Here is a 23,874-nt window from a genome sequence, read left to right as displayed (position 1 = left end):
GTAACAGGTTAGGAGAGAATTTTAGCTAACCCTAACCTAATTTTCCTAACCTGCTACGAAAAAGACACTTCCGGTCGAAGCTGTGTACCACCTAGTCAAAACCGAGTCCCACCCATGATAATAAAAAAATGAAACCAGGCCAAAGTTCACCCTGCCTAAGAGGGTGAACTTTGAGGGTGAATATTTATACTGGTAGTCTAATGAGAGCCAGGACATGTATGAGGAAGCCCAGTCCTCTAGGATGGGCCAGGACACAGGGAGAGCAGGTTTCTGTTGATGTTCCGTCCGGGAGCTCAGTGGAGGATTCATGTGGGGTTGAAGGTTGAAAGTAAAGGGCAATGCTCTTCCTGTCTGATTGACAGTCCATGTGCTGGGACCCCAGGCCTCACCGGGCCCTAGCCAGGCCACAGTGCGTGGGAACAGAGAGAGGGCCGCAGGGTGAGGTGAGAGACAGGAGGAACAGTCACTCTGCACACAGCTCATATCATAGCCCATCCACAGGCCCTCTGGCACAGTATAAATAAACAGAATGTGATAGCCTTGTAAATAGCCTCCTCTTTCCAGCATCGCTTCTTAAATAGCCATCCTGTTTTCGTATGTGAATACGTGTGCATGTCTGTGTATGAGAGTGACAGAGAAAGTATGTTTGATGTGTATGTGTTAGTGCCTTGTGAATGTGTGTGTATGTGAGTGAATACTATGTACAGTAAATGTGTATGTGAGTGCGTGTGCGCGTCAGTGGTGAAAATACTTCAACTCCTACCACTCTCATCACTCCCCATTCCTAGAATAGAAGGGGGTATCTCTTTACCTCCTCCCCAACGACGAGAGGTGAGAGGTCAGGGTTGGGCTGGTCTCTCCCTTGCCCAGCTCTGCTGACTCTAAATACTCGCCGACTCACAGCAAAGCTACCTTCTTAAGAGGCTCCCTCTCAGGAGGCTCTGACCAGCCACAAAGGTATGAGTGTGGTCCTCCAACCACAACACTGAAACAGAAGCCCTCTGTTGTAGTAAGAGTGCCCCACAGTAGACTATTCTTCCCAGCCACTGCAATTCCACCATCAGCAGCAGAGGTAGAGAGAAAAAGAATGGACAGATGTGTTCTCTGACACTATAGCCTGCTGCTTGGAAGACAGAAACCAGCTGGTCACGTGCTTACATTAGAAGCTCTGGGGTGGAGATGGGTCTGAGAAGAATGGGGGCAGATTTCCAATAACACAGTATAGCAATTTAAACCGGTCTTCTCTCATGGGCATAGCTAACATTTCAGTGACACAGGAGCCTCATCCACTCTTTGTTGCTCTTCTCATCTCTTTGACTTAATCTACGAGGCTAGCTCTATTCTGAACAGGTGGCTGTAGACATCAAAGGGCTTTAATAGTCAGATCAAACAAACACGGGTAGTACAAGGATGGTTTACAAAACAGGGACAAAAGGAAGAGGATTATCACATGGGCTGTGTGAGGTCAATGGGAGGTCAATGCTTTGTTGTGACTGGAGCAGACACAACAAACACTAATAATATGTTTGGGGTTATTTGGGTAAGGGGGCTTTACAATTTGTAGCAAGGAACAGTCCAATCAGAATCTGGCTTCAGGCTGAGATTTAAAGGATTTCTACCATGGACGGCATGCATGAAATGTTGTTACTCTGTCAAATAAATACAATGGTGTCTACTGCAGCTAAGCTTTAAATATGCCAGCAAGAAAGAGCTGAAAAGTCAGGGTAGACGAAGAGAGGGAAAGGGAGAAGTTATAAACATAAGATCTTATTCCAGTCTCAACAAAATATCTGGCAAGACTGGGTGTGCTGGCAACGGCTGTGTAATTAAATATTTTTAAAAAACGATTTCTTTTCACTGTATCCAAGGAATGGTTACAAGAGCCTGGTAGTCTGAAATATCAGAGTGAAGATCTTGCTTATTTCTATATAAACAGATCATTGACAGGGGGTGAACCTGTGCAGTCTCGGCCTTCAGCACTCAAATTCTCTGGCCACACTAACACACTCCACCACCGGCCCCTGCTACCATTCCAAGTCCTCCCCACGAGAACCGGCACACTCCGCTCTACCGTAATGAACCCAATGAACTTCAACAGAGTGTGCTCATAGTCTATCTGACTGTGTCAGATGAGAGAGAGAGCAAAAGAAAGAGAGAGGGCGAAGGAGAGAGAGAGACAGAAAAGGATATCCACATGTGTCAGTGCTCTGTTGCGGTTAGTTGATTCTCTGATTCCTTGATTGACTCAATAACAAGACCCAGCACCTTGTACACTTGGAATTTGGAGCTCATCCCATTTGATTAATTTGGTTCCAGTGGGATTCTACTCAACTGCTGCTTGGATACAGTTTCCACTTTTCCATTCTGACAATGAAAAACCAGAGAGAGGAGAAATAGCCAACTTCCTGGGTGTAACTAGGAACATATTGGCACCGCAAGGAAATTCCTGCGTTACACATACATTGTAAAAAGGACCTGGAAACATCAACACACTCACAGCAAGTCTGTGGCTCACACTGCAAGAGAGCGAGAGGAAGAGAGGGAGGAGGAAGAGTGTGCCATCTGTCCAAACCTCTCCCTCTGAGTCAGTCAGTCTCCCCACAGGTGCTGAGGTCATTCATTCCTCATCCACCCAGTCCTCACCCCAACCCCTCCAACAGATCAATACAAGCGTTGCCTCTGAGTAACAGGGGGGGAATTTGTGTAAGGGTTAGTGTATGACCACTAGGAAATGATTAATAATGGCAGATATGATTACACGACTTGACTCATGTTTGAAATGGGGAATGTTACTTAAAGCTGGTGTGGGCGGATGACACATGGCTCTGCAGGGGTTTTCTCTGAGAAAGGGGGGGGCAGAGGAGAAAAAGACACACAGTGAGAAAGTCATTACTTGACCCACTCCAACATAGGGCATGTCATTCTCACACAGACTATCCAGCACTTGACATGCTTTCCGAGGCCTGTCAAAGGGTTAGGTAACTGAGAACCACAGGGGCAGGAGTTCAAACAGAGCACACTCCATGGACACACCATACAGTACCACTGAATAACAGTGTTGACCATAGAGGTCCCATTAGAGTAGCAGATATATACATGTAGAGCCTAATTGCCATCACAGTTTACAGTATGAATATCAGCGAATATCCTTAAACCTTCCTGTTCTACTGTAATGTGGGCATGAATAGGATACAGTGTCACGTTTACTTATTAAAACCAGCGGCTTTAGGAATAAAGGAGTCTATAGAGCCATCTGTGCTGCCCACCTTTGCTTCACTCTTCTCGTTTTGTCTTATTACTTCCCCTGAGTGAATGAAGTAAAAACGGCATGTCATTTCCCTCTGACTGCACAGAAGGTCTTGGCCCCTCAGGCATGACCAGTAGTGTTCCTCAAAGTTCTCCTGTCTGGAATGGACCAGGTTCTCTACTCCTGCAGCCGCTGGCAACACACAAGCATGAACACCACGCATATATACACACACACAATTTTCTGAGCTCTAAATCTCGTCTTCTCCCTGTAAACCATCAACTCCAGTACTACCAGAGCCCAGTCCAGACCTCTTCAACCCCACTTAGATAAAATATGGGGCGAGACGCTTCACAGCACAGCAGGTTCTTATACTTAGCCTAATTGACTGAACCAACAACCGCATGATACTACACACCCTAAGTGCCATAGATATCTCTTGCAATCCGCCAACCAATGCGGACACGCCAGACACAAACAAAACAGTGGTACAAAGATCCTATACTAGCCATAGCATAGGGGTTACATCACTGTGGGGATCTGACCAATGAAATCCATTCAGTAAAAGAGCCCCATTCCACTGTCCTGACGACCCTCTCTTTGATGGGATCAGAAGGTATGTGTCATCTGTAGACAGGGTCAGAGGCTTCACTGAAACCAGCCATTGGTCCAGTCGTCCATTTATCACACAGGACACTCTCTCTCGGTTTAAATAAAAATACAGAGTATTATCTGAAATCTCTTGAAACTGCACCGAAATTTGACACATTTAGTAGAAATACATTTTTTAATGGTATAAAATTAAGCCTTTATTACTCTTTCCCTGCATAGCTAACTGATCTGATTATGAATGATTGACCTTGAGAGGATTTTTTTCCTCAACATATCAGATGACATGTTCCTTCTCTCTAATGAGTGATGGGGGAATAGCTCTCTGTGAGAAATAAGCCCCAGTGGAAATTGAGAGCAGCTTTTGAGCACACAGATCTGGGAGCAATTACACCGCCTGAGAAACGCATAAAACCTCAGACGTTTTACAGCGAACGCACGTAGAACACAGCACATAAAATGGATTCATTAACATTTTAAATATCATTCATCAATATCAGAACTAAACAACCAGTGCCAACATTTCTTGGACCCGATGTGAGGAAATTTTGGAGATTTCTATCAACACATTGCCCCACATTCGAGTGAAAACAGAGATTGACTCAAAGTCTGCATTCACTCTGATTACTCTTGACAAGACGAGGGCCTTGCGCCACGTCCAATGTGATTGCACATTTTCCAACAGTCTACTGTAGTGACAGGCAAAACAAACCAACAGCAGCAGGAGTTAGCACCGTTTCAAATACAGTATATTAAAATGCTCTAAGTGATTCAACCCATCACACTAATGGATGGTGATAACGAAACTATATTTAGTTGATAAACAACAATAACGCAATCAAACCAGTAGCAGGAAGTCCAGTCTTAAGAGCGCTGTGAAAACTCTCACAGAGAAAAAGTTGTTTTCACATGACCCTAATTGCTATGGAGAATGGGCTGAGGCCTCGCTGTCCTCTCTGACACCGTGTGGGGCACCAGCAGAGTGCCTGTATGATTATTTACAGATGAGCCCTCCGACCAACTCAAGCTTTGTTTTACAGTATGCACCACTTCGACTCCACTACTAATAAACTGTGAGGAGCGTGAAACAAAAACAGATTGGAAGAGAGTGATGGCTTAACCAAACCATTTCAAGCATTCTCATATATACAATAAATGGACACCAGTGGGGGTTGTCAACCACATGCTGCAGCTGAAGAGAGAATACTCACTGCTGGGGCCGGACATGGTGAGGGGACTGCTTGACGGTCAGGGTCATCTGAGCCATGTTGCTGACAGGGACTGGGGCATAACCCTGCTGGGGGATGGGCCTCTGGGGCACTATGCTACGGCCATTGGTGTGTCCATTGGTGTGGCCGTTCCCTGGCTGCGCTGGGATGGAGGAGGTGGGCATGGTCCTCTGTTCACATGCCTTGCCATTGAAGCCCGGCTTGCAGACACAGAGCTGGGGCCTCAGACACATTCCTCCATTCTGGCACTGGGGCAGGCAGTTGGCTGCAGCACAAAACATAGGGGGAAAAGAGAAAGACAGAGAGAGTAAGACGACAATGTGTACCTTTTCACACGGGCGCACACTCCAGAAGCAGACATATCCCATGTTAAATGCCACCTCTATGACGTTGTCTCAGGGAGCACTTTGGCAGCTACACTGTGTGTAAAAAACATTAGGAACACCTTCCTAATATTGACTTGCAACCTCTTTTGCCCTCAGAAGTCTCAATCCGTCAGGGCATGGACCATACACAGTGTCGAAAGTGTTCCACAGGGATGCTGGCCCATGTTGACTCCAATACGTCCCACAGTTGTAACAAGTTGGCTGGATATCCTTTGGGTGGTGGACCATCCTTAATATACACAGGAAACTGTTGAGCGTGAAAAACTCAGCAGCGTTGCAGTTCTTTACACACTCAAACCGGTGTGCCTGGTACCTACTACCATACCCCACTCAAAGGCACTTAAATATTTTGTCTTGCCCATTCACCCTCTGAATGGCACACATACACAATCCATGTCTCAAGGCTTAAAAATCCTTATCTAACCTGTCTCCTCCCCTTCATCTACACTGATAAAGTGACATCAATACGGGATCATAGCTTCCACCTGGTCAGTCTATGTCATGGAAAGAGCTAATGTTTTGTACACTCAGTGTATTTTCAGACATTTATTGAGGAAACTCAGAGGGATTCATTTAGGTGCCATAGAGTCATTACTCAAACCAGAAGTAATGTACAAATTAGGAAAAAAGTATCATGAATTAATGCATTACCAAACATGTTTTTTTCCTGGTTAACAAATACAGTACTGAGCATTCATAATAAGCTTTCTGTCCTGCATAAAAAAGGGACAGGAATAAAAAACAGACAGAATCTGAATGCCTAACAATCATAGTCAGAGAAAAGTGTTCCCATGCCTTTCTCTCTGTCATTATTAGCAGCCAATGTAAATACCAACTCCATGGTTCCCCACACAGTGAATATATCCCCACCCATCCCAAAGCTGAGAGTTTGGTGGTGCTTTACTCAAGCAGAGGCCCTGCAATCAATGACTGGAGTCCCTGGTGCAATGACATGCGGTGGTTTGGGGCATCAGAGAGAGGGTGGGTCGGTCGGTGGGTGGGTGGGTGGGTGGGTGGGTGGGTCTGTCTGTCTGTCTGTCTGTCTGTCTGTCTGTCTGTCTGTCTGTGTGTGTGTCTGTGTGTCTGTCTGTGTGTGTGTCTGTGTGTCTGTCTGTGTGTCTGTGTGTCTGTGTGTGTGTATGTATTTGGGGTTTTCTTTGAATTAGATACAGGATACTTGCAGGTCACCTGTAATTACATTGGGCTCTTTTCTCTAAAAGGCACAGGACTGGGGAGGACATTTTTCAATTACAAAGCATTTTTCAACCACACACACACACACACACACACTTGCTTTCAGCTGAACCAAAATTCCAGTGGGCTACACGTGTGTGAAGTGTGAGAGGAAAAGGCTAAGTGAGGGGTCTCTCTCTCCCGAGCCCCACAGGGTCCCTGAGGGGGGTGTTCCTCCACCACACTCCTCATTAGCTCCTTTTGATTTGTGAAAGTGATCAATGAGAGTGAGAGCAAACTACAAGTCATGCACCACCCAAGGGCTTGAAAAAAAAAATCCCTCTCTCTCGATGGGCATCTACAACTGGTTCACCACTGGTTCTCCCCCCCACTGAGCTAGTCAGAGACATGAGACCTAATGAACGCATGCTGTGCAACAAGCATCAGGGGGCGATTACATCAAAGATGACATCACTCCTGCTGAGTTACGTTTTGGTTTCTACATAGCCCACACTATCATTTTCCATTCTGGGGCGCCTTTTTTTGCTTTCATTTCCGAGTAAGGTAAATTGTTTTCTTTTTTCACCGATGTACCTTTGCGGGACCTGAGTAAGGCTGCCATCTGTTTGTGAATAGTTCCTCTCAGGCAGAGGTAGGGCTACACAGAACGCTGTTCTGTGACAAGGGCACGGTATAAGTGATGCCGACTTAAGTGTTAGCTGGGGAGGGGAAATAAATCATTCAAAGTGACATTACACTTTGATGAAACTACAACTCGGCTGACTCATAGGGAGCGTTGCTGGAGTCTGCAAAGGTCACGGAATACAAACATGTATGTGTCTGTGTTTGGGGGGGGGGGATACTCCCTCTCTCAGGAAATAATGTTCTAGTGCAGGTGTTAGGGGATGTACCATTAGTTGAATAACCAGCCATCCTACAGCCTGTCCACACCAATCCCAAGGTTTTTATTACCCGATTCTTTCCTCACACACACAGTTCAATTGGGTCTGAAATAGTGTTGCAGTTGTGTGAATACTGTTTGACAAGAAAGAAAATATTACTTTTTGTCTGATGTCTTTTTCCTCACTCATGCTTCTTTCTACTCAATATAAACGGTGTCTGTCTGCCCACCTCCTGTACAATATGTAGGACAGAGACAGAGCCCCTACATTGCTGACTCAAGCAGTCTGGGCCTCAATGGCCATTTCTATCAATTAGAGCTAATCATTGTGTTTATCGCTGGAGTTAACACAAGACCACATTTAATTCTGTTGCTGTCCATTGAATAAGCAGCAGCATTGTAAACTTCCAGCCAAGTGTCAGACATTGAAGAGCCAAGTCGATTAAGACATTCCTGTTGCCATGGTACTGTGCCCATACTTGGTCCTCACCCCACTTAACTGCTGCTCCAGATCCAGGGCGTCTGGATGGGCACTGTACAATGACAGCAGCCACAGACGTTCCCCTCAATCAGCAGACTAATCATAAATCACCAGGTGCTGGGTTGAGATGAACACCGCTCTATTTCCTCCATCTCTCTCGTCACACATTTCCATTGTCTAAGAATGGACTGATTTCCCTGATTTATTATGCTCTTCTTCCCCCTCCCCCCTCTTTTTCATTGCCTCCCTTTAGCTCTCTGGCTTGGCAAAAGAAACGTCCTAGTCGTGCTCGCCTGGTGTTGGCAGGCGGCTGCGATCGCAGAGAAATGTATGGTATGCATGCGTAGAGAGGAGACCCAGAGACTAAACACATACCTGACGGCCCTGAGTAACCAAAGAAATCCACAAAGGAAACGTCAAGTAATCAGGAAAATAAAGCCTGGTTATGAGGTCTGCAAAGGGGAGTCCCAGTAACGCAACAGAGACAAAGACACAAAGTACGAGTATTCAGATGGAGAATATATTCCATCAAGTTGTTCTGAGAACATTAAATATCAGATATAATGGTGGGATTACCTGGATTACAGGAGCGTTTTAAATATTCATTTTACAGTAAAGTCTTTAGCTTTTCCTTGTTCATTTTCAAAAGAGTTTCTCTGCCTCTTCCAACTGGCTCTAGTTCTATTTCTCCTATAGATTGGACTAGCCCTGTGAGCGCTACAGCATCTTTAAATTACCCTCAACTAAGGATGAGGAGCAAGAGCACAAAAACACCTTTGTTAGTCCATCCCATCCACATCACTACAGTATCTGGCTGCATCATTTGCTTTCAACATCCCCCGCTGTATTTTAGGGACACGCAAGGCAAAGCATGAGAGAACTTAAAGTCCCATTGCAGTAAAAATGTGTTTTTTTACATCATATTGTACAACAGCGGATTAAATTAACACTGTAAAAGTGTGAATTTTATGTTTTATTTCCTGATAGTTGCTGGTTGAAAATACAATCTGCACAGGAACTTCTAATCAACAGGCTGCATGGGCGGAAGTTTTGGATTTGGATGGTGACCATGCGGTAAATTGGTTGATAGACCAATAACAAAAAGTGTTCCAAACCTCTCTGCCAATAACAGTTCGTTTTCAGTTTTCCCTCCCCACTAAGACCACTCCCAGACAGTCCTAGCAAAATTATTGCTTGAGGAAAAAAACGTGTTGCTAAAAAGCTACTTTTGCCCATTTTTATGGAAATCTGTTAGTAAGGTAACAATTTATATAAAAACGGCTGCATTGGGCATTTAAATATATAAAATGGTTGAACCTGTCACATTCTCTTAACTTTGGGGGAGTTTCAAGTAGCCTCTTCTTGAGCGATCCTTCATGAAAAATTAAGACTGCTCCTCAGCTGTGCCGTGCAGCTACGCAGAAGTGAAATATTTTCATGTTCTGTTTTGTCTGGCCCGGTCTGCTTACTTTTGGGTTGCACTCAGGTAAGGGAGAAATGGTCTGGGCAGCTTTTCAAAGCGTTCGATTACCATGCGGCTCCACATTGTACATAGCCCCGCCAGACTCCAGTGGAAGCGCAGGGATTGAGCCTGATGGAGATGCTGATGCCTGAACCACAAAGGGATCTGGAAGACCATCTAACACAGGTCTCTCTCAGACAACAAAAAAGTCTAACAATCTTTATCTTTCATTTCCACACCTGTCTTTCTATTCTCTTGAATTGAACTTGCGGCAATATGGTTATGAGGGCATATTGTGTGCTGTTAAGGACAGCTGTAATTTTAAAGAGGAACACTACAGTTCTGCAGTTAGTGTAGGTAGAATAGGTACAGGAAATGACTGCTCCCGAGTGTTAATACACAGCTCAGAGTTGGTAAGAGCTGGCAATGCCAAGGTCGTGTATTGAATACCCACAGGGATCACATATGAATGCACTCACTGTACTGTCAGTCACTTTGTATAAAAGTGAATGTTAAGTGGCATTTGTTATTATATCAAAGGCCTATTAATACTACAAGCTATTTTCTGTTGCGGATAGTCTTGAATCTAGCAGAAAAAAACAGAGTGCTATTCCGCTCTGCAATTCAATAATCACATATCGTTAGACTACCTTCTTTGCGTCAGGAATAGACTGAATACATCCTTGGGATGTTTGCTCATCATCTCTATTAGATTACAGTCCATTAAGAGGACAGAGAGGTGTTTGTAACATCTGCATCACATGCTTGAAACTGTCTGGATGCCATTAAGACAAACAAATAAATAAACAATCTCATCTAAGGTGCAAAACATATATAACATATTATCAACATTAGTGTCATGGTTACAGCATGATGTCATGTAATAAAGAATGGCAATAACAGCTTCCTGATTAAACACGCTTGGTCGATTTGCTTGGTATTAAATAGGCCAGGTTTTCAGCTCTCTGTGTCATTGTTTAAGGAACGTTTTAAAATGAGCTACACTCACTCTTAAATGCACATACATTCTTGAGTACGTATTGTGGGTGGCTTAGCATGAAAAATATCATGGATTAAATATCCTAGTGGTAATGTATGGTAAGATTTTTACAGCTTCTACTAGCTACCTGCAAAATTAAAAACTGGGCTTGCCTTGGTGGGAGGTTGTTGGCGTGACTGCCAACCTGAAAGAGCACTTTATGCAGCATGCTAGCAGGCCACGTGTAAGGCGTTGCCAGAACAAACAAAATTAATATCTATTAAGGAACCCTTTTGTTAGCATTTTCGACGAGGATAGTGGGTGGAGGGGCTGGGGTGTCCTGGAAATCAAACCCCATTAAACATTTAGGGGGTGGATTTACAACCTAGTCTACCTTCAGTGACAAGGTAGGTAGAGAAAAGAGCTGATCCTGAAAAACTAATTGAGCAAAAGCTATAGAGAGCGATCCATAAAAGATATGCCTGACTATAGCCCAGGAGTGAGTTATTATAATATTTTTCCATGTAGGAAAAAACAAGCACAATGAAAATAAGGAAGAAAAGCCAAGCATATGCATTGGTCAGTTACACTAATTCATCAATCATAGTTGCATTATTCATCATATTTATTAGGGTTGTCTAAAGCAATTCATTGCTATAGATGAATGGAACTTCTCCTCACAGTGCTTCCCTGGTGCTATACTACTGTAAATATGAATATCACGGCCAGTGAAAAATCCTAGAACTGAGCGGTGAACACCAGATGACCTGAGGATAAGCTGGGAAAATAAGAACATAAAGCCATTTTCCCAGAAAGAGCAACTGTACAGTAAAATAAATCTAGTGGCACAAAGATCTTCGTAGATTTGTAATAAAGCAGTCGTTGAAAGTCCCTGTAACATTTCATCTTACTCCATCCTGTCCACCCCGATTCCAGCATCTGGCTACAGTAGGGCATTCTGGACTCTGATCCTGACATCAAAAGGACCAATTAAAGCCATGGGTACTGTAGGAATGTCCACTATTGGTTCTCTTCCAGAGACCTTGCACAGCGTTTCCCATTCCCATGTAAACAGTAGCATTCCCCCACGGTGGATTGCATGCCTGCACCCACTCCCCCACCCAACCTCTGCTGCCTCAGACCATGCCAAGGAGACCATGCCAGTCTACTAAGTGGAGCGCAGTCTTAAGTGGGAGCAGACCAGAGTAGTGCAGGCACGCTGGGCCTATAAAACATATGAATCAGGGGTCCTAGACTAAAACGTAAGCCCTGGTTTCCCCAGGAGGTCCACCAGACTCGGCGCTGAGAGACCGTCTGTCTCTTATATAACCAGCTGGCAAAGCCTCACGGTGGAATAGGAAAGAGATCCAGATGATGGGGCCGAGCCAAGAGGTATAAAACACTCCAAACCTGTTTCTCTTTCGGGCCGACCCTGTGCGCCTACTCCTATGCAATAACAGTGTTCTCATGACTCTGCAACACGGGCCCTAACACACTGTAGGTCCTGTCTTTGTTCCCAGGTGGGCAGAGTCACTGTCAGCAATGCCAGTTATTTATAGAGAGTAGCATAGAAAGGTGCTGTTCTCCAATCTGTCACTGCTAATCATCTAAAGGCACCTTCAAAACATGTATGTATGTATGTATGTATGTATGTATGTATGTATGTATGTATGTATGTACAGTGGGGAGAACAAGTATTTGATACACTGCCGATTTTGCAGGTTTTCCTACTTACAAAGCATGTAGAGGTCTGTAATTTTTATCATAGGTACACTTCAACTGTGAGAGACGGAATCTAAAACAAAAATCCAGAAAATCATATTGTATGATTTTTAAATAATTAATTTGCATTTTATTGCATGACATAAGTATTTGATCACCTACCAACCAGTAAGAATTCCGGCTCCACAGACCTGTTAGTTTTTCTTTAAGAAGCCCTCCTGTTCTCCACTCATTACCTGTATTAACTGCACCTGTTTGAACTCGTTACCTGTATAAAAGACACCTTACCACACACAATCAAACAGATTCCAACCTCTCCACAATGGCCAAGACCAGAGAGCTGTGTAAGGACATCAGGGATAAAATTGTAGACCTGCACAAGGCTGGGATGGGCTACAGGACAATAGGCAAGCAGCTTGGTGAGAAGGAAACAACTGTTGGCGCAATTATTAGAAAATGGAAGAAGTTCAAGATGACGGTCAATCACCCTCGGTCTGGGGCTCCATGCAAGATTTCACCTCGTGGGGCATCAATGATCATGAGGAAGGTGAGGGATCAGCCCAGAACTACACGGCAGGACCTGGTCAATGACCTGAAGAGAGCTGGGACCACAGTCTCAAAGAAAACCATTAGTAACACACTACGCCGTCATGGATTAAAATCCTGCAGCGCACGCAAGGTCCCCCTGCTTAAGCCAGTGCATGTCCAGGCCTATCTGAAGTTTGCCAATGACCATCTGGATGATCCAGAGGAGGAATGGGAGAAGGTCATGTGGTCTGATGAGACAAAAATAGAGCTTTTTGGTCTAACTCCACTCGCCGTGTTTGGAGGAAGAAGAAGTATGAGTACAACCCCAAGAACACCATCCCAACCGTGAAGCATGGAGGTGGAAACATCATTCTTTGGGGATGCTTTTCTGCAAAGGGGACAGGACGACTGCACCGTATTGAGGGGAGGATGGATGGGGCCATGTATCGCGAGATCTTGGCCAACAACCTCCTTCCCTCAGTAAAAGCATTGAAGATGGGTCGTGGCTGGGTCTTCCAGCATGACAACAACCCGAAACACACAGCCAGGGCAACTAAGGAGTGGCTCCGTAAGAAGTATCTCAAGGTCCTGGAGTGGCCTAGCCAGTCTCCAGACCTGAACCCAATAGAAAATCTTTGGAGGGAGCTGAAAGTCCGTATTGCCCAGCGACAGCCCCGAAACCTGAAGGATCTGGAGAAGGTCTGTATGGAGGAGTGGGCCAAAATCCCTGCTGCAGTGTGTGCAAACCTGGTCAAGAACTACAGGAAACGTATGATCTCTGTAATTGCAAACAAAGGCTTCTGTACCAAATATTAAGTTCTGCTTTTCGGATGTATCAAATACTTATGTCATGCAATAAAATGCAAATTAATTACTTAAAAATCATACAATGTGATTTTCTGGATTTTTGTTTAAGATTCCGCCTCTCACAGTTGAAGTGTACCTATGATAAAAATTACAGACCTCTACATGCTTTGTAAGTAGGAAAACCTGCAAAATTGTCAGTGTATCAAATACTTGTTCTCCCCACTGTATGTATGTATGTATGTATGTATGCTTGGGTGAGTTTCCAAGTAGAGTAGTGGACGTAAGTATACTGGATGGATTATATATATATTCAGTATGATGCTGGTATTCTGGCACAGATCTTGATGAACAACGGGAGTAAAGACGATTGTGTACATTTTCCAAAGGAAGAAGTTATGAGGTGCCATGTACAATATACAGTGAATCCAAGACTGTCATCAAGAATTTGGAAGAACATTTTGAACCACTGCAACTTTTTGGCCCGCCTGCGGCAGCGGCTCGGCTGTGGTAGTGGATACTCACGCTTGGTGCACCGCTGCGATCCAGAGGCCTTACTCCATCCGTGACAGCACTGCCCTCCACAGACATTCACCCTGCAACAACACCCAGAGACAGAGATCGAGCATTGTCACACACACAAGACAAACTCATTTTGTCTAAAACTCACCTGCTGGTTGGCCTAGTGACCCACCTGTGCCGCCCAGCCTGAGATGAACAAGTAAAACTGGGCCAGATCTGTTTTTAGGGGTTTCCTTTTATTGGAGGTGAAGCTGGGAGTCCCTAGCCTGGTGCTGAGACTGTGGGAATGTCCCCACTAATCATACATCTGAGAGTGCTGCGACTTGGGGCCCTGCAAATTCTGGTCTTGCTCCTGAATACAACAGGATCTGGGCCATTTCGCTTGACTACTTAGTTTCCTTTGAGCATATTTTATTATTTAAGAACAGTACTTTAAATTAGCTGTTTTTCTTTCTGTCTCTTTTGAGTGGATGTTAATACATTTCCTTATTTCGTATCAGCTTGAAAGTGGTAAAAAAACAAAGTTCAGAAGTGATACATCGAACTTGAAATGAATTAGGTTAAATGTCTCAAACAAGGAGCCTACATTATTGCACGTGTTTTGATTTGTCAGAAATATCAAAAAGCTACCAGAAACAAATGCACTGTATCATTTAAGATGGTCTTGCAGACTATTTATTTAACAACCATCATACTGTATGTTCATGTGAATTATTATAGTGAATACATTGGCCAGACTAAAAGCGAGTTCCTTTACCAGGTGCATGACTACAGTAGTAGTACGTTGACCCAACATAGGCAATACATCTGTATACCAGACCAGCTTGATATCCAAGAGGATAAGTAGCCTATAGACAGACAGATGAACTCTTCTGTAACAGGAACTATTTTCAGACACCCACTGGTTAACTTACCCTGAAATTTTCATTTGGTGACTTTGGTGAACGTTGTGGCTGGTCTGCCGAATGACTTGCTGAGTAAACTGTGTATCCTGACGAAGCGGGATCGGGTTCGCTTGGTTACCCATCCTACGGGTTCGGACCTGGCTACCATAACTGGCCGTGAGCTCCACATTGTAGGCATGGGGCTGTCCAGTGGCGCTGGAGCGCGAAGAAATGGAACTCACATGTACTCTGTCCGTCCCGCTCGGACCTGGCTGCAACACGTAGTATCTCCTAAAGCCACTCTGATCCGTGGACACAAATGCTGGTGACATGAATAAACCTATAGAAAACAAGAGGTCCCATCTGATCCAAGCCATATCCAGTCAGTATCCGCGTAAAGACAGAATACTTTCTGAAAACTTTATAACAAATTCCTTGAAGGTCGGATGTTTCTTCTGCGCAGTCTGAATCTGGAAAATAAAAACTCCTCTGACTTTAACGCAAGTAAAACAGTTCTATATCCCTGAACATATTCGTCTATGCTTCGCCTTGCAACCCGAATTTAAAAACGATAACTAAAAACGTAGGCTTAACTTTAAAAAGTGAAAAATAAAATAGTAAATAATAAATGTAAAAATGTGATCATGGATCTAAAACACTCCTTTATCCCTGTGCAGGGTAGGGGGGAGCTGGACAGCAGATGTTACGGCTGCTATGGCTATGTCTGTGCAATATTTTACCCTGCAGATGAGATTGAAAACTCTTTAAAAAGTTTCACTGTGTAAAGGAGTTAGTGTCAGAACTGAACAGCCAATCTCCAGCAGACATGACGTCAGCAGTGGGACGTTTATTGGAACACACTTGTGAGGCTGAACCCTAAAAAAAAAAGTTGGGAGTGCGTAGGGCTCCTAGCATAGACTGTAAAAAATTCCTAGTCCCCAAAGATCTAAAGGAAATCCATTCCTCAAGACGCATGTACTTTCTACTTGCTGTCGGCAAGAGCGCGCTCCCCAAAGTGACAGCAGGCATAACCCAGGTTGTACAGCAAGTTAATGAGTGATAAGAGTATAGCAACATGCTTATAATAATGTCCATTTATAAAATAACACACCCAATAAGCCAAGTGTAATGTGTACAACTAATTCATGTAACAGTTCTTAATTCATATTTATAAATAACATACATATATATATGTATGTAGGCTATATGCTGTCATAGTCCTCCATCTTATTGTTACTTCTGACCCATAAAGTCCTGCATAAATCATAAAGGAACTACCATGCGTCATAAACTATAGCCAAATATTTATAAAGCCAAGTGTGCACCATTATTCATCCAACAACCCACATGAGTTACTTGTCAACAGTTGCGCTGGGGCCATTCCTGGTGGCTTCTAATTTCCCACGGTTATCTCTAGTTCCTGTCCTCTTACACAGCAGGGTTACCAGCAAACCCTGTGTAAATTCTTCAACATTTCCTCATTATTTCTTTGAAGATTGCAGGGGATATTCCAGTACTGGAGTGAGTTCATTGAAGACATGCACTATGGAGCACACAGAGTGGTTTTAAGGGCCTACACCCAGATGAAAATGAGCCCCATTGAGTCATTGTGTGCGCTTTGGAAAACATACACAGTACCACGAAGTCTTATGACGTTGGTTCTCGAGTGAGGGATATCTATCTAATTGTCTTAAAACCTCTATGTCCCGGCACTCAAGGTTTGAAGTGGGTGGATACCACAGAAGGCTGCTGTGGGGAGGACGGCTCATAATAATGTCCGTAACAGAGCAAATGGATTGGCATCAAACATCAAATACCATTCAACTTATTCCGCTCCAGCCATTACCACGAGCCCGTCCTCCTCAATTAAGGTGCTACCAACCTCTTCTGGGGGATACTGGATACAGTGGTGTCATACATAGATGAAAAAAAGAAAGCCCTCCAGAATGAGGGAGCGGAAAGGAGCGGTTTGGGAAATGTTGCTCTGAATTTCACACACGAGGTAATGGTAACCAGAACCCAGTGTCTGTGGAGCAGCATCCTCAGAGAAGGGGACAGATCTGTGGAGAAAGACAGGGAGAAGCACGTGTCATCACCAATGATGCATTCATGAAATACACTACATATACACAAAAGTAAGTTGACACCCCTTTCAAATGAGTGGATTCGGCTATTTTCAGCCACACCCGTTGCTGACAGGTGCATAACATTGAGCAATCAGCCATACAAACTCCGTTTTGGGTTTCCATGGCCGAGCAGCCGCACACAAGCCTAAGATCCCCATGCACAATGCCAAGCTTTGGCTGGAGTGGTGTAAAGCTTGGCGCCATTGGACTCTTGAGCATTGGAAACTCGTTCTCTGGAGTGCTGAATCACGCTTCACCATCTGGAGGTCTGACGGACTAATCTGGGTGTGGCGGATACCACGAGAACACTACCTGCCCGATTGCATAGTGCCAACTTTAAAGCTTGGTGGAGGAGGAATGGTCTGGGGCTGTTTTTCATGGTTCGGGCTAGGCCCCTTAGCTCCAGTGAAATGAAATCTTAACGCTACAGCACACAATGACATTCTAGACAATTCTGTGCTTCCAACTTTGTGGCAACAGTTTGGAGAAGGCCCTTTCTTGTTTCAGTATGACGATGCCCCCGTGCACAAAGTGAGGTCCAAACAGAACCTCGATCGTTTGTCGAGATCGGTGTAGAACTTGAGCCCTGACCTCAATCCCATCGAACACCTTTAGGATGAATGGAACGCCGACTGCGAGCCAGGCCTAATCGCCCAACATCAGCGCTCGACCTCTCTAATTCTCATGGCTGAATGAAAGCAATTTCCCGCAGCAATGTTCCAACATCTAGTGGAAAGCCTTCCCAGAAGAGTGGAGGCTGTTATAGCAGCAGAAGGACCAACTCCCTATTAATGCCCATGATTTTGGAATGAGATGTTCGACGAGCAGGCGTCCACATACTTTTGGTCATGTAATGTAGCTGGGCAGAAATGCAATCCTCCAGTCACTGATTAAATCTAGGTAAATCTCATGTGCCATAACTGTACATGTGCCCAGCAAACAGAGTCAGAGTCTGAAATGAAGTCTCAAAATGCTCCTGGAAAACATTTAAGTCATAGCAAGTCTGTTGGAAGGGAGGGATCAACAGACATGCACAAGTTGTATGTAAAATATTTCAGTCAATGAGCTTTCAGGTCACATTTCTATACAGAATGTTACTCTTCTGATAAATGTTCTGATAAATCTTATTTTGTAATAGAGTCCTTGCTCATGGACATCCTGATGATTGATTCCTAATTCATTCATACCACAATGAATATCATGAAACGTGATGCCATTTTGGTGTTGCTCGTAGGCAATGACCTGACCATCGTATTTCAGCTGCAGTTGGTACTTTATGAGGGTGTTGTCAAGTTGTCACTAAGAAACATCCGGAATGTTGAGAAGAAACAGGAGGCTGAACAAGCACCCTGTTTCCCTGCTTCAAAGGGAGGCCTCTCCAAATGTATGACGTCATGGCAGCAAATCAGTGTTATGTTTGACAATTAGTAGGCAGATATAACTATATTCTCCCTGTGTCTGCTGGATATATGATAGTAAATGATAATGACCATTATTTCACATTTGTATTAAATGACTGACATTCTGGGACAGAAATCTGGTTATGATCGAGTGGTTTGGTATGCAAACAAATTGTGTAATCAAGACCTGTTGAATATATGGAATGTATTGATACATTATTCTTATGGGTGATGCACACTTCCTTCCCAATCCATAGATTGTCACCAGATTGAAAAAATAAATGTGCCATTTTTATAACATATGACCTTTATTTTGACAGGGAGTCAATAACATCAAATCAAATTTCATGAAAGAACTACAGCTATGACATACACGGAGTATACAAAACATTAAGTACACCTGCTCTTCCCATGACATAGCCTGACCAGGTGAAAGCTATGATCTCTTATTGACGTCACTTGATAAATCCATTTCAAATCAGTGTAGATGAAGGGGAGGAGACAGGTTAAAGAAGGAATTTTAAGCCTTGAAACAATTGAGACATGGATTGTGTATTTGTGCCATTCAGAAGGTAAATGGGTAAGACAAAAAATGTAAGTGCATTGGAACGATGTATGGTAGTAGGTGCCAGGCGCACTGGTTTGTATCAAGAATTGTAACGCTGCTGGGTTTTTCACGCTAAAAAATGTCCTGTGTGTATCAAGAATGGGCCACCACCTAAAGGACATCTGTGGGAAGCATTGGAGTCAACATGGGCCAGCATCCATGTGGAATGCTTTCAACACCTTGTAGAGTCCATGCCCCGACGAATTGAGGCTGTTCTGAGGGCAAAAGGTGGAAGTACAACTCAATATTAGGAAGGTGTTCCTCATATTTGGTGTACTCAGTCTATAACACATGTCCATATATACTCGTATAAAAGTAATTTCCTCCCTAAGTCACCTACACTGTAGGCCTTTCCTACAATGCAAGGCAGAGACACAGTCCATGACAAAGAGGCACAGGTAAAGAAAAACATTTCTACGATAGCAATAAAACAACAAGTATGATAAAACAAAGGCAATGTCAAGGTCATTTTTATTTGGGAGAAAATCCATGAGGAGAAGATGGTAGGATCTGTCTGTAGCCCCCGGGGCCCGAGGCATGATGATGATGAGATAGCTGTACTGTGCGGGGGCTGCCTCCATGGTGTCTGTCCTGTGTGAGTGAGGCGAGGTGATACTTTCATGGCCGAGTGCTTCCCCGGTGATGAAGGTCCACACTTTCCTGTCCTACTTCACATTCTTACATTTCTCATCTGCAGAGCTCTCACTGCGCCTGTGGGAGTCCAGCTTTGGGGGGGGGGGGGGGGTTATGACTAATACATTCTCACAAGGCAAGCTTGGTTCTATGATCATAAGGCTTCATCTTTGTACAATTTATGAATGTATACATTTCCTGATTTCTATAGTTTCCGCAGAGAAGGTGTCTTTTTGATGACCTGCGGGGTTGAGCTAGCATTCCTTAACCATGCTTTACACCACACGCCTCAAGGGGGGAATTATACCAAATTACACTTAGTACATACGAGTGTATCACAGTCCTTTACAGTTAGTCGCATCTCTTCTTCCCTGTAAAAGCGTCTAAAGTACTCTTGGTAAGGACCAGGGTGAGGGGTGCAGGTCACCTGACAGTGTCCCTAGGAGCCATGTCTGCTCTGGGACAAGTTTACTGTAGGAGGTCCTTAGAGGTGTGTCTATAGTGAGGCATTCATGCTGATTCGCTGCGCAGCTGGCCACTCTGGTCCTGCAGCTCCGTGATAAGCTGTTCCAGCTCTTTGACTTGATCAATCAGGTCGCCATGGATCTCCCCAGAAGCAACATCTGTATGCAGTTGCTGAGGAAAATCAGTGTAAAGAAATTAAATTACTACATTTGGTTAAACGTTATCGCAAAAAACGTGAGGTCGGTGAAGTAGTTCAGGATTGATGTGAGCAGTCCGATACATCTGTATGTGGTGGTGGGGTGCTGGCATGAAGACCAAGTGTACTGTACCTTGGCTTTGGTGGCCAGGCTTCTCAGGCTGAGACGAGTGGAGGACAACATCTGCATTGCCTCCTGGGGGTTACTCTTCTTTTTACTACAGCTGAGGGTCACTGTGAACACAGAAATGTGAGAAATAGAGACAGAAAATACCTATTAGCACATACATATTTGTGATTAAAAGACAGAGACCCTTATTTATGTCTATTAAAATGAGTGACTGCTGGAAGGAGACAACCACCCATCATGGAAGGGTCAGGAGAGATGAGGGGTTTCTGGGTCGGGGTCCATGGACCTACCTGCCCTGGTGAGACACTGTGGCACCATGGACCTATGCATGACGAACAGGTCTCATATAGACACACGACTGTGGGTTATACTGCACATGTGTGTGAGTCATTTCTCCTGGGACTGGTTAATGGGCGCTCCACCTCCCTCAGGGAGATTTCTGCAGTCAGTGACACTTCAGTGGGCCTCATCTCATTACGCTGAAGACACTTCACCGCTCAAACCCGCCGCGAGTGGCCTGGCAGCTAGCAAATTAATAATAAGACGAGACCTTTTTCCCCAATGTCTTTTTAATCACTCCTGTGATTACTGTCCGAGATAAGATAACCAACATGTCCTCTGGAACGCTTCACAGTGAATCTGCATTCAACAGGATGAAACACCATCCACACAAACACCATTCCTGACCCCCACAAAGTGATGACTAAAGTTCAGAAGAACTGGTGTTATCCTGTGCTGCTTTGAGAAACATACCTGAACAAAGCTATGTTCCTGAGACCAGTGATGATATTGATGGGCTATTTCCCCTGCATCGCAGTCTTTTGTCTTGGTGTTTACACAACACCTTTTATCTCTCTCTCGCACGAGGAAGGGAAAACAAGCGGCGGTCTCTTCTCCTCTCTATCTGTGCTACACCTTTTCCCTGTATGGTCCCCTTCAGCTGCGACAGCACGAAAGGTCAAAACGGAGTGATTTATGGATGAGGACCTCTTCTGCTCTACCCTCCTTGTTCTCATCACTCTACTTTTTTCTCATCCCTCTCTTCCGAGCTCTATGGATGCAGTGTCCAGGCCCATCATAGAGGTTGGTTGCGAGTGAGGCTGTGGTAGAAGGGCTTGGTGGGTTCTGATCCATTTGCTAAGCCTGTCTCTCTAATAAATGACTAAGATCAAAAGCTCTCTGGGTCTTTTCTGAAGGGCTGAAGGACAGGGGAGGCATGTGGGAGTGTTTTGGGATACATACCACAGCCTGTGTGAGGAATTAAGTGTATGTAAGGTGTGTACGGTGTGTGTGTGCGCGCGCGCATGCGAGAGAAAAGGTGTGACCTGAGTGAAGATGAGCCCTAGCGACAACATCAACCCCAGAGATGTGTTGGGGAAGGCAGGGCTGCGTCCTTACACATTGCTATTCCTACCGTGTTATCCTGACTCCCTCTAATGTTTAATTCAACACAGCATCCGGCTGTAATGAAAAACCTGGGGATTCTCGAGATTAACAACTTTAATGGAGTTCTCCTATAGGACACTCTCCTTCCTTTGCCTGCTGTCTCCATCCCCTAACCCCCTCCACACTAACACGCAAAGCAATTGTTTGGATCAGGATTGCGTCTGCAGAGGGCAGTGGGGTAAGCGGCTTGTTTGTCTTTTTAACTCTTCTCGTGTCTGCAATCCATCATGTCTCCTCCCTACGCGGCTGACGCAAAGGCCTGTAGGAGACGTGACATTAAGCGTGATGGAGTGTTCATAAGTCTCCGCCAATAAGCGGCGGTCACGTGTGGCTCGGGTGTGTCAAAGAAACGTGTGTGTGTGTGTGTGACAGGGCCTAAAATGAAACACCTGCCAAATGTGGGTAGATTTTGGCATTGTCGGGTAAGAATGTCTAATTCACCAGCCACGTTGCGGGTGGTTCACTCAAGGCTCGACAGTGTGAGCATTTCATAAAAATAGTCAAGTCAAGTAAGCACAAGTGCTAGTTGTGATTTTATAGCTAAATAAATGCTGTAGTAGCTGTTTTCAAAGTATTTCTGCCGTTTTGTTTCATATCTGGTAATGCTCAAAGCAAATCGGAATCCTAACGCTAATGCTATCCCACCTCGCGCAACAACACCGCCTGTCTAGGGGGCTGTGAGCACTGAGTAATGTGCTGAAAGATTTGTTTTTAAAGGCAATGCGCTCAGGCATTGGTCTAATTTTCTCTAAAAGCTATTTCAGTGAGACTTTGTCCTCGTGTTTCTTGGCTATTTATATTATTTTGTTCAGAAGCTAGGTTGCTTTTCAATGTTTGAGTTTTCTTCCACAGCTAGCAAAAGGAGATCTCAGTTTGTCGGCTTCTACTACTGAGATTCTCACAGGCACATGAAGATAGGAGTGGCCCTTTTACCAAGGTAACCTTAAAGAGGCAGTCTCTGAAGACTTTTTTATATAAATGTTTTAGTCATTTAGCAGACACTCTTATCCAGAGCGACTTACAGTAAGTAGCGAGTGCATACATTTACATACTTTTTTTCGTACCGTTCCCCCGCGGGAATCAAACCCACAACCCTGGCTTTGCAAATGCCATGCTCTACCAACTGAGCTACACGGGATTGTGGTCACAGAATATCAAATTAAATCGAGCACATTACTTTGCACTAGTATTACATTTATTGTTTTAGAAACATTACCAAGCATGCTCATCTTTTTTTTGTGTGTTGTGTCATTATGGCACAAAAAATACTTTGGCTGGTAAAAAATCTGAGTGTCGGGTTGATTTAAAAAAAATCTACAGTACCAGTCAAAAGTTTGGACACCTACTCATTCCAGGGTTTTTCTTTATTTTTACAAATTTCTACATTGTAGAATAATAGTGAAGACATCAAAACTATAAAATAACACATATGGAATTATGTAGTAACCAAAAAAGTGTTCAACAAATCAAAATATATTTTATATATTTGAGATTCTTCAAAGTAGCCACCTGGAATGCATTTCAATTAACAGGTGTGCCTTGTTAAAAGTTCATTTGTGGAATTTCTTTCCTTCTTAATGTGTTTGAGCCAATCAGTTGTGACAAGGTAGGGGAGGTATACAGAAGATGGCACTATTTGGTAAAAGACCATGTCCATATTATGGCAAGAACAGCTCAAATAAACAAAGAGAAATGACAGTCCATCATTACTTTAAGACATGAAGGTCAGTCAATTCTGAAAATGTCAAGAACTTTGAAAGTTTCTTCAAGTAAAGTCGCAAAAACGATCAAGCGCTATGATGAAACTGGCTTTTATGAGGACCGCCACAGGAAAGGAAGACCCAGAGTTACTTCTGCTGCAGAGGATAGGTTCATGAGTTAACTGCACCTCAGATTGCAGCCCAAATAAATGCATCAGAGTTCAAGTAACAGACACATCAATAT

The 23,874-nt window shown here is 44.1% G+C and overlaps 2 protein-coding genes across 5 annotated transcripts in view; both read right to left on the bottom strand.

The window, feature by feature from the left end:
* Window positions 1-15,699, bottom strand: part of ltbp1 (latent transforming growth factor beta binding protein 1) — a 140,868-nt gene extending 125,169 nt beyond the window's left edge. For 2 of the 4 annotated variants that reach the window (XM_071379518.1, XM_071379521.1), the window contains exons 1-3: window positions 14,958-15,698; window positions 14,047-14,117; window positions 5,068-5,350 (exon numbers count right to left, since the gene is read on the bottom strand). In XM_071379518.1, coding sequence (XP_071235619.1) covers window positions 5,068-5,350; window positions 14,047-14,117; window positions 14,958-15,304 — 701 coding nt within the window. In that variant the 5' untranslated portion in view covers window positions 15,305-15,698. Of the gene's footprint in view, window positions 1-5,067; window positions 5,351-14,046; window positions 14,118-14,957 lie in introns of all 4 variants that reach the window. The other 2 variants (XM_071379522.1, XM_071379520.1) reach the window with 2 other exon arrangements.
* Window positions 15,700-18,742: 3,043 nt separating this feature from the next.
* Window positions 18,743-23,874, bottom strand: part of ttc27 (tetratricopeptide repeat domain 27) — a 126,810-nt gene continuing 121,678 nt past the window's right edge. Inside the window, exons 19-20 of the mRNA XM_071379541.1 lie at window positions 20,488-20,588; window positions 18,743-20,329 (exon numbers count right to left, since the gene is read on the bottom strand). Of these exons, the coding sequence (XP_071235642.1) occupies window positions 20,204-20,329; window positions 20,488-20,588 (227 nt within the window). The 3' untranslated portion in view covers window positions 18,743-20,203. The remainder of the gene's footprint in view (window positions 20,330-20,487; window positions 20,589-23,874) is intronic.

The sequence above is a fragment of the Salvelinus alpinus genome, chromosome 32 (genome assembly GCF_045679555.1).
Source record: "Salvelinus alpinus chromosome 32, SLU_Salpinus.1, whole genome shotgun sequence".
In the NCBI taxonomy this organism is placed as follows: Eukaryota; Metazoa; Chordata; class Actinopteri; order Salmoniformes; family Salmonidae; genus Salvelinus; species Salvelinus alpinus.
The sequence above is the reverse complement of the archived record's forward strand: the minus strand, read 5'-3'. Positions and strand labels throughout refer to the sequence as shown.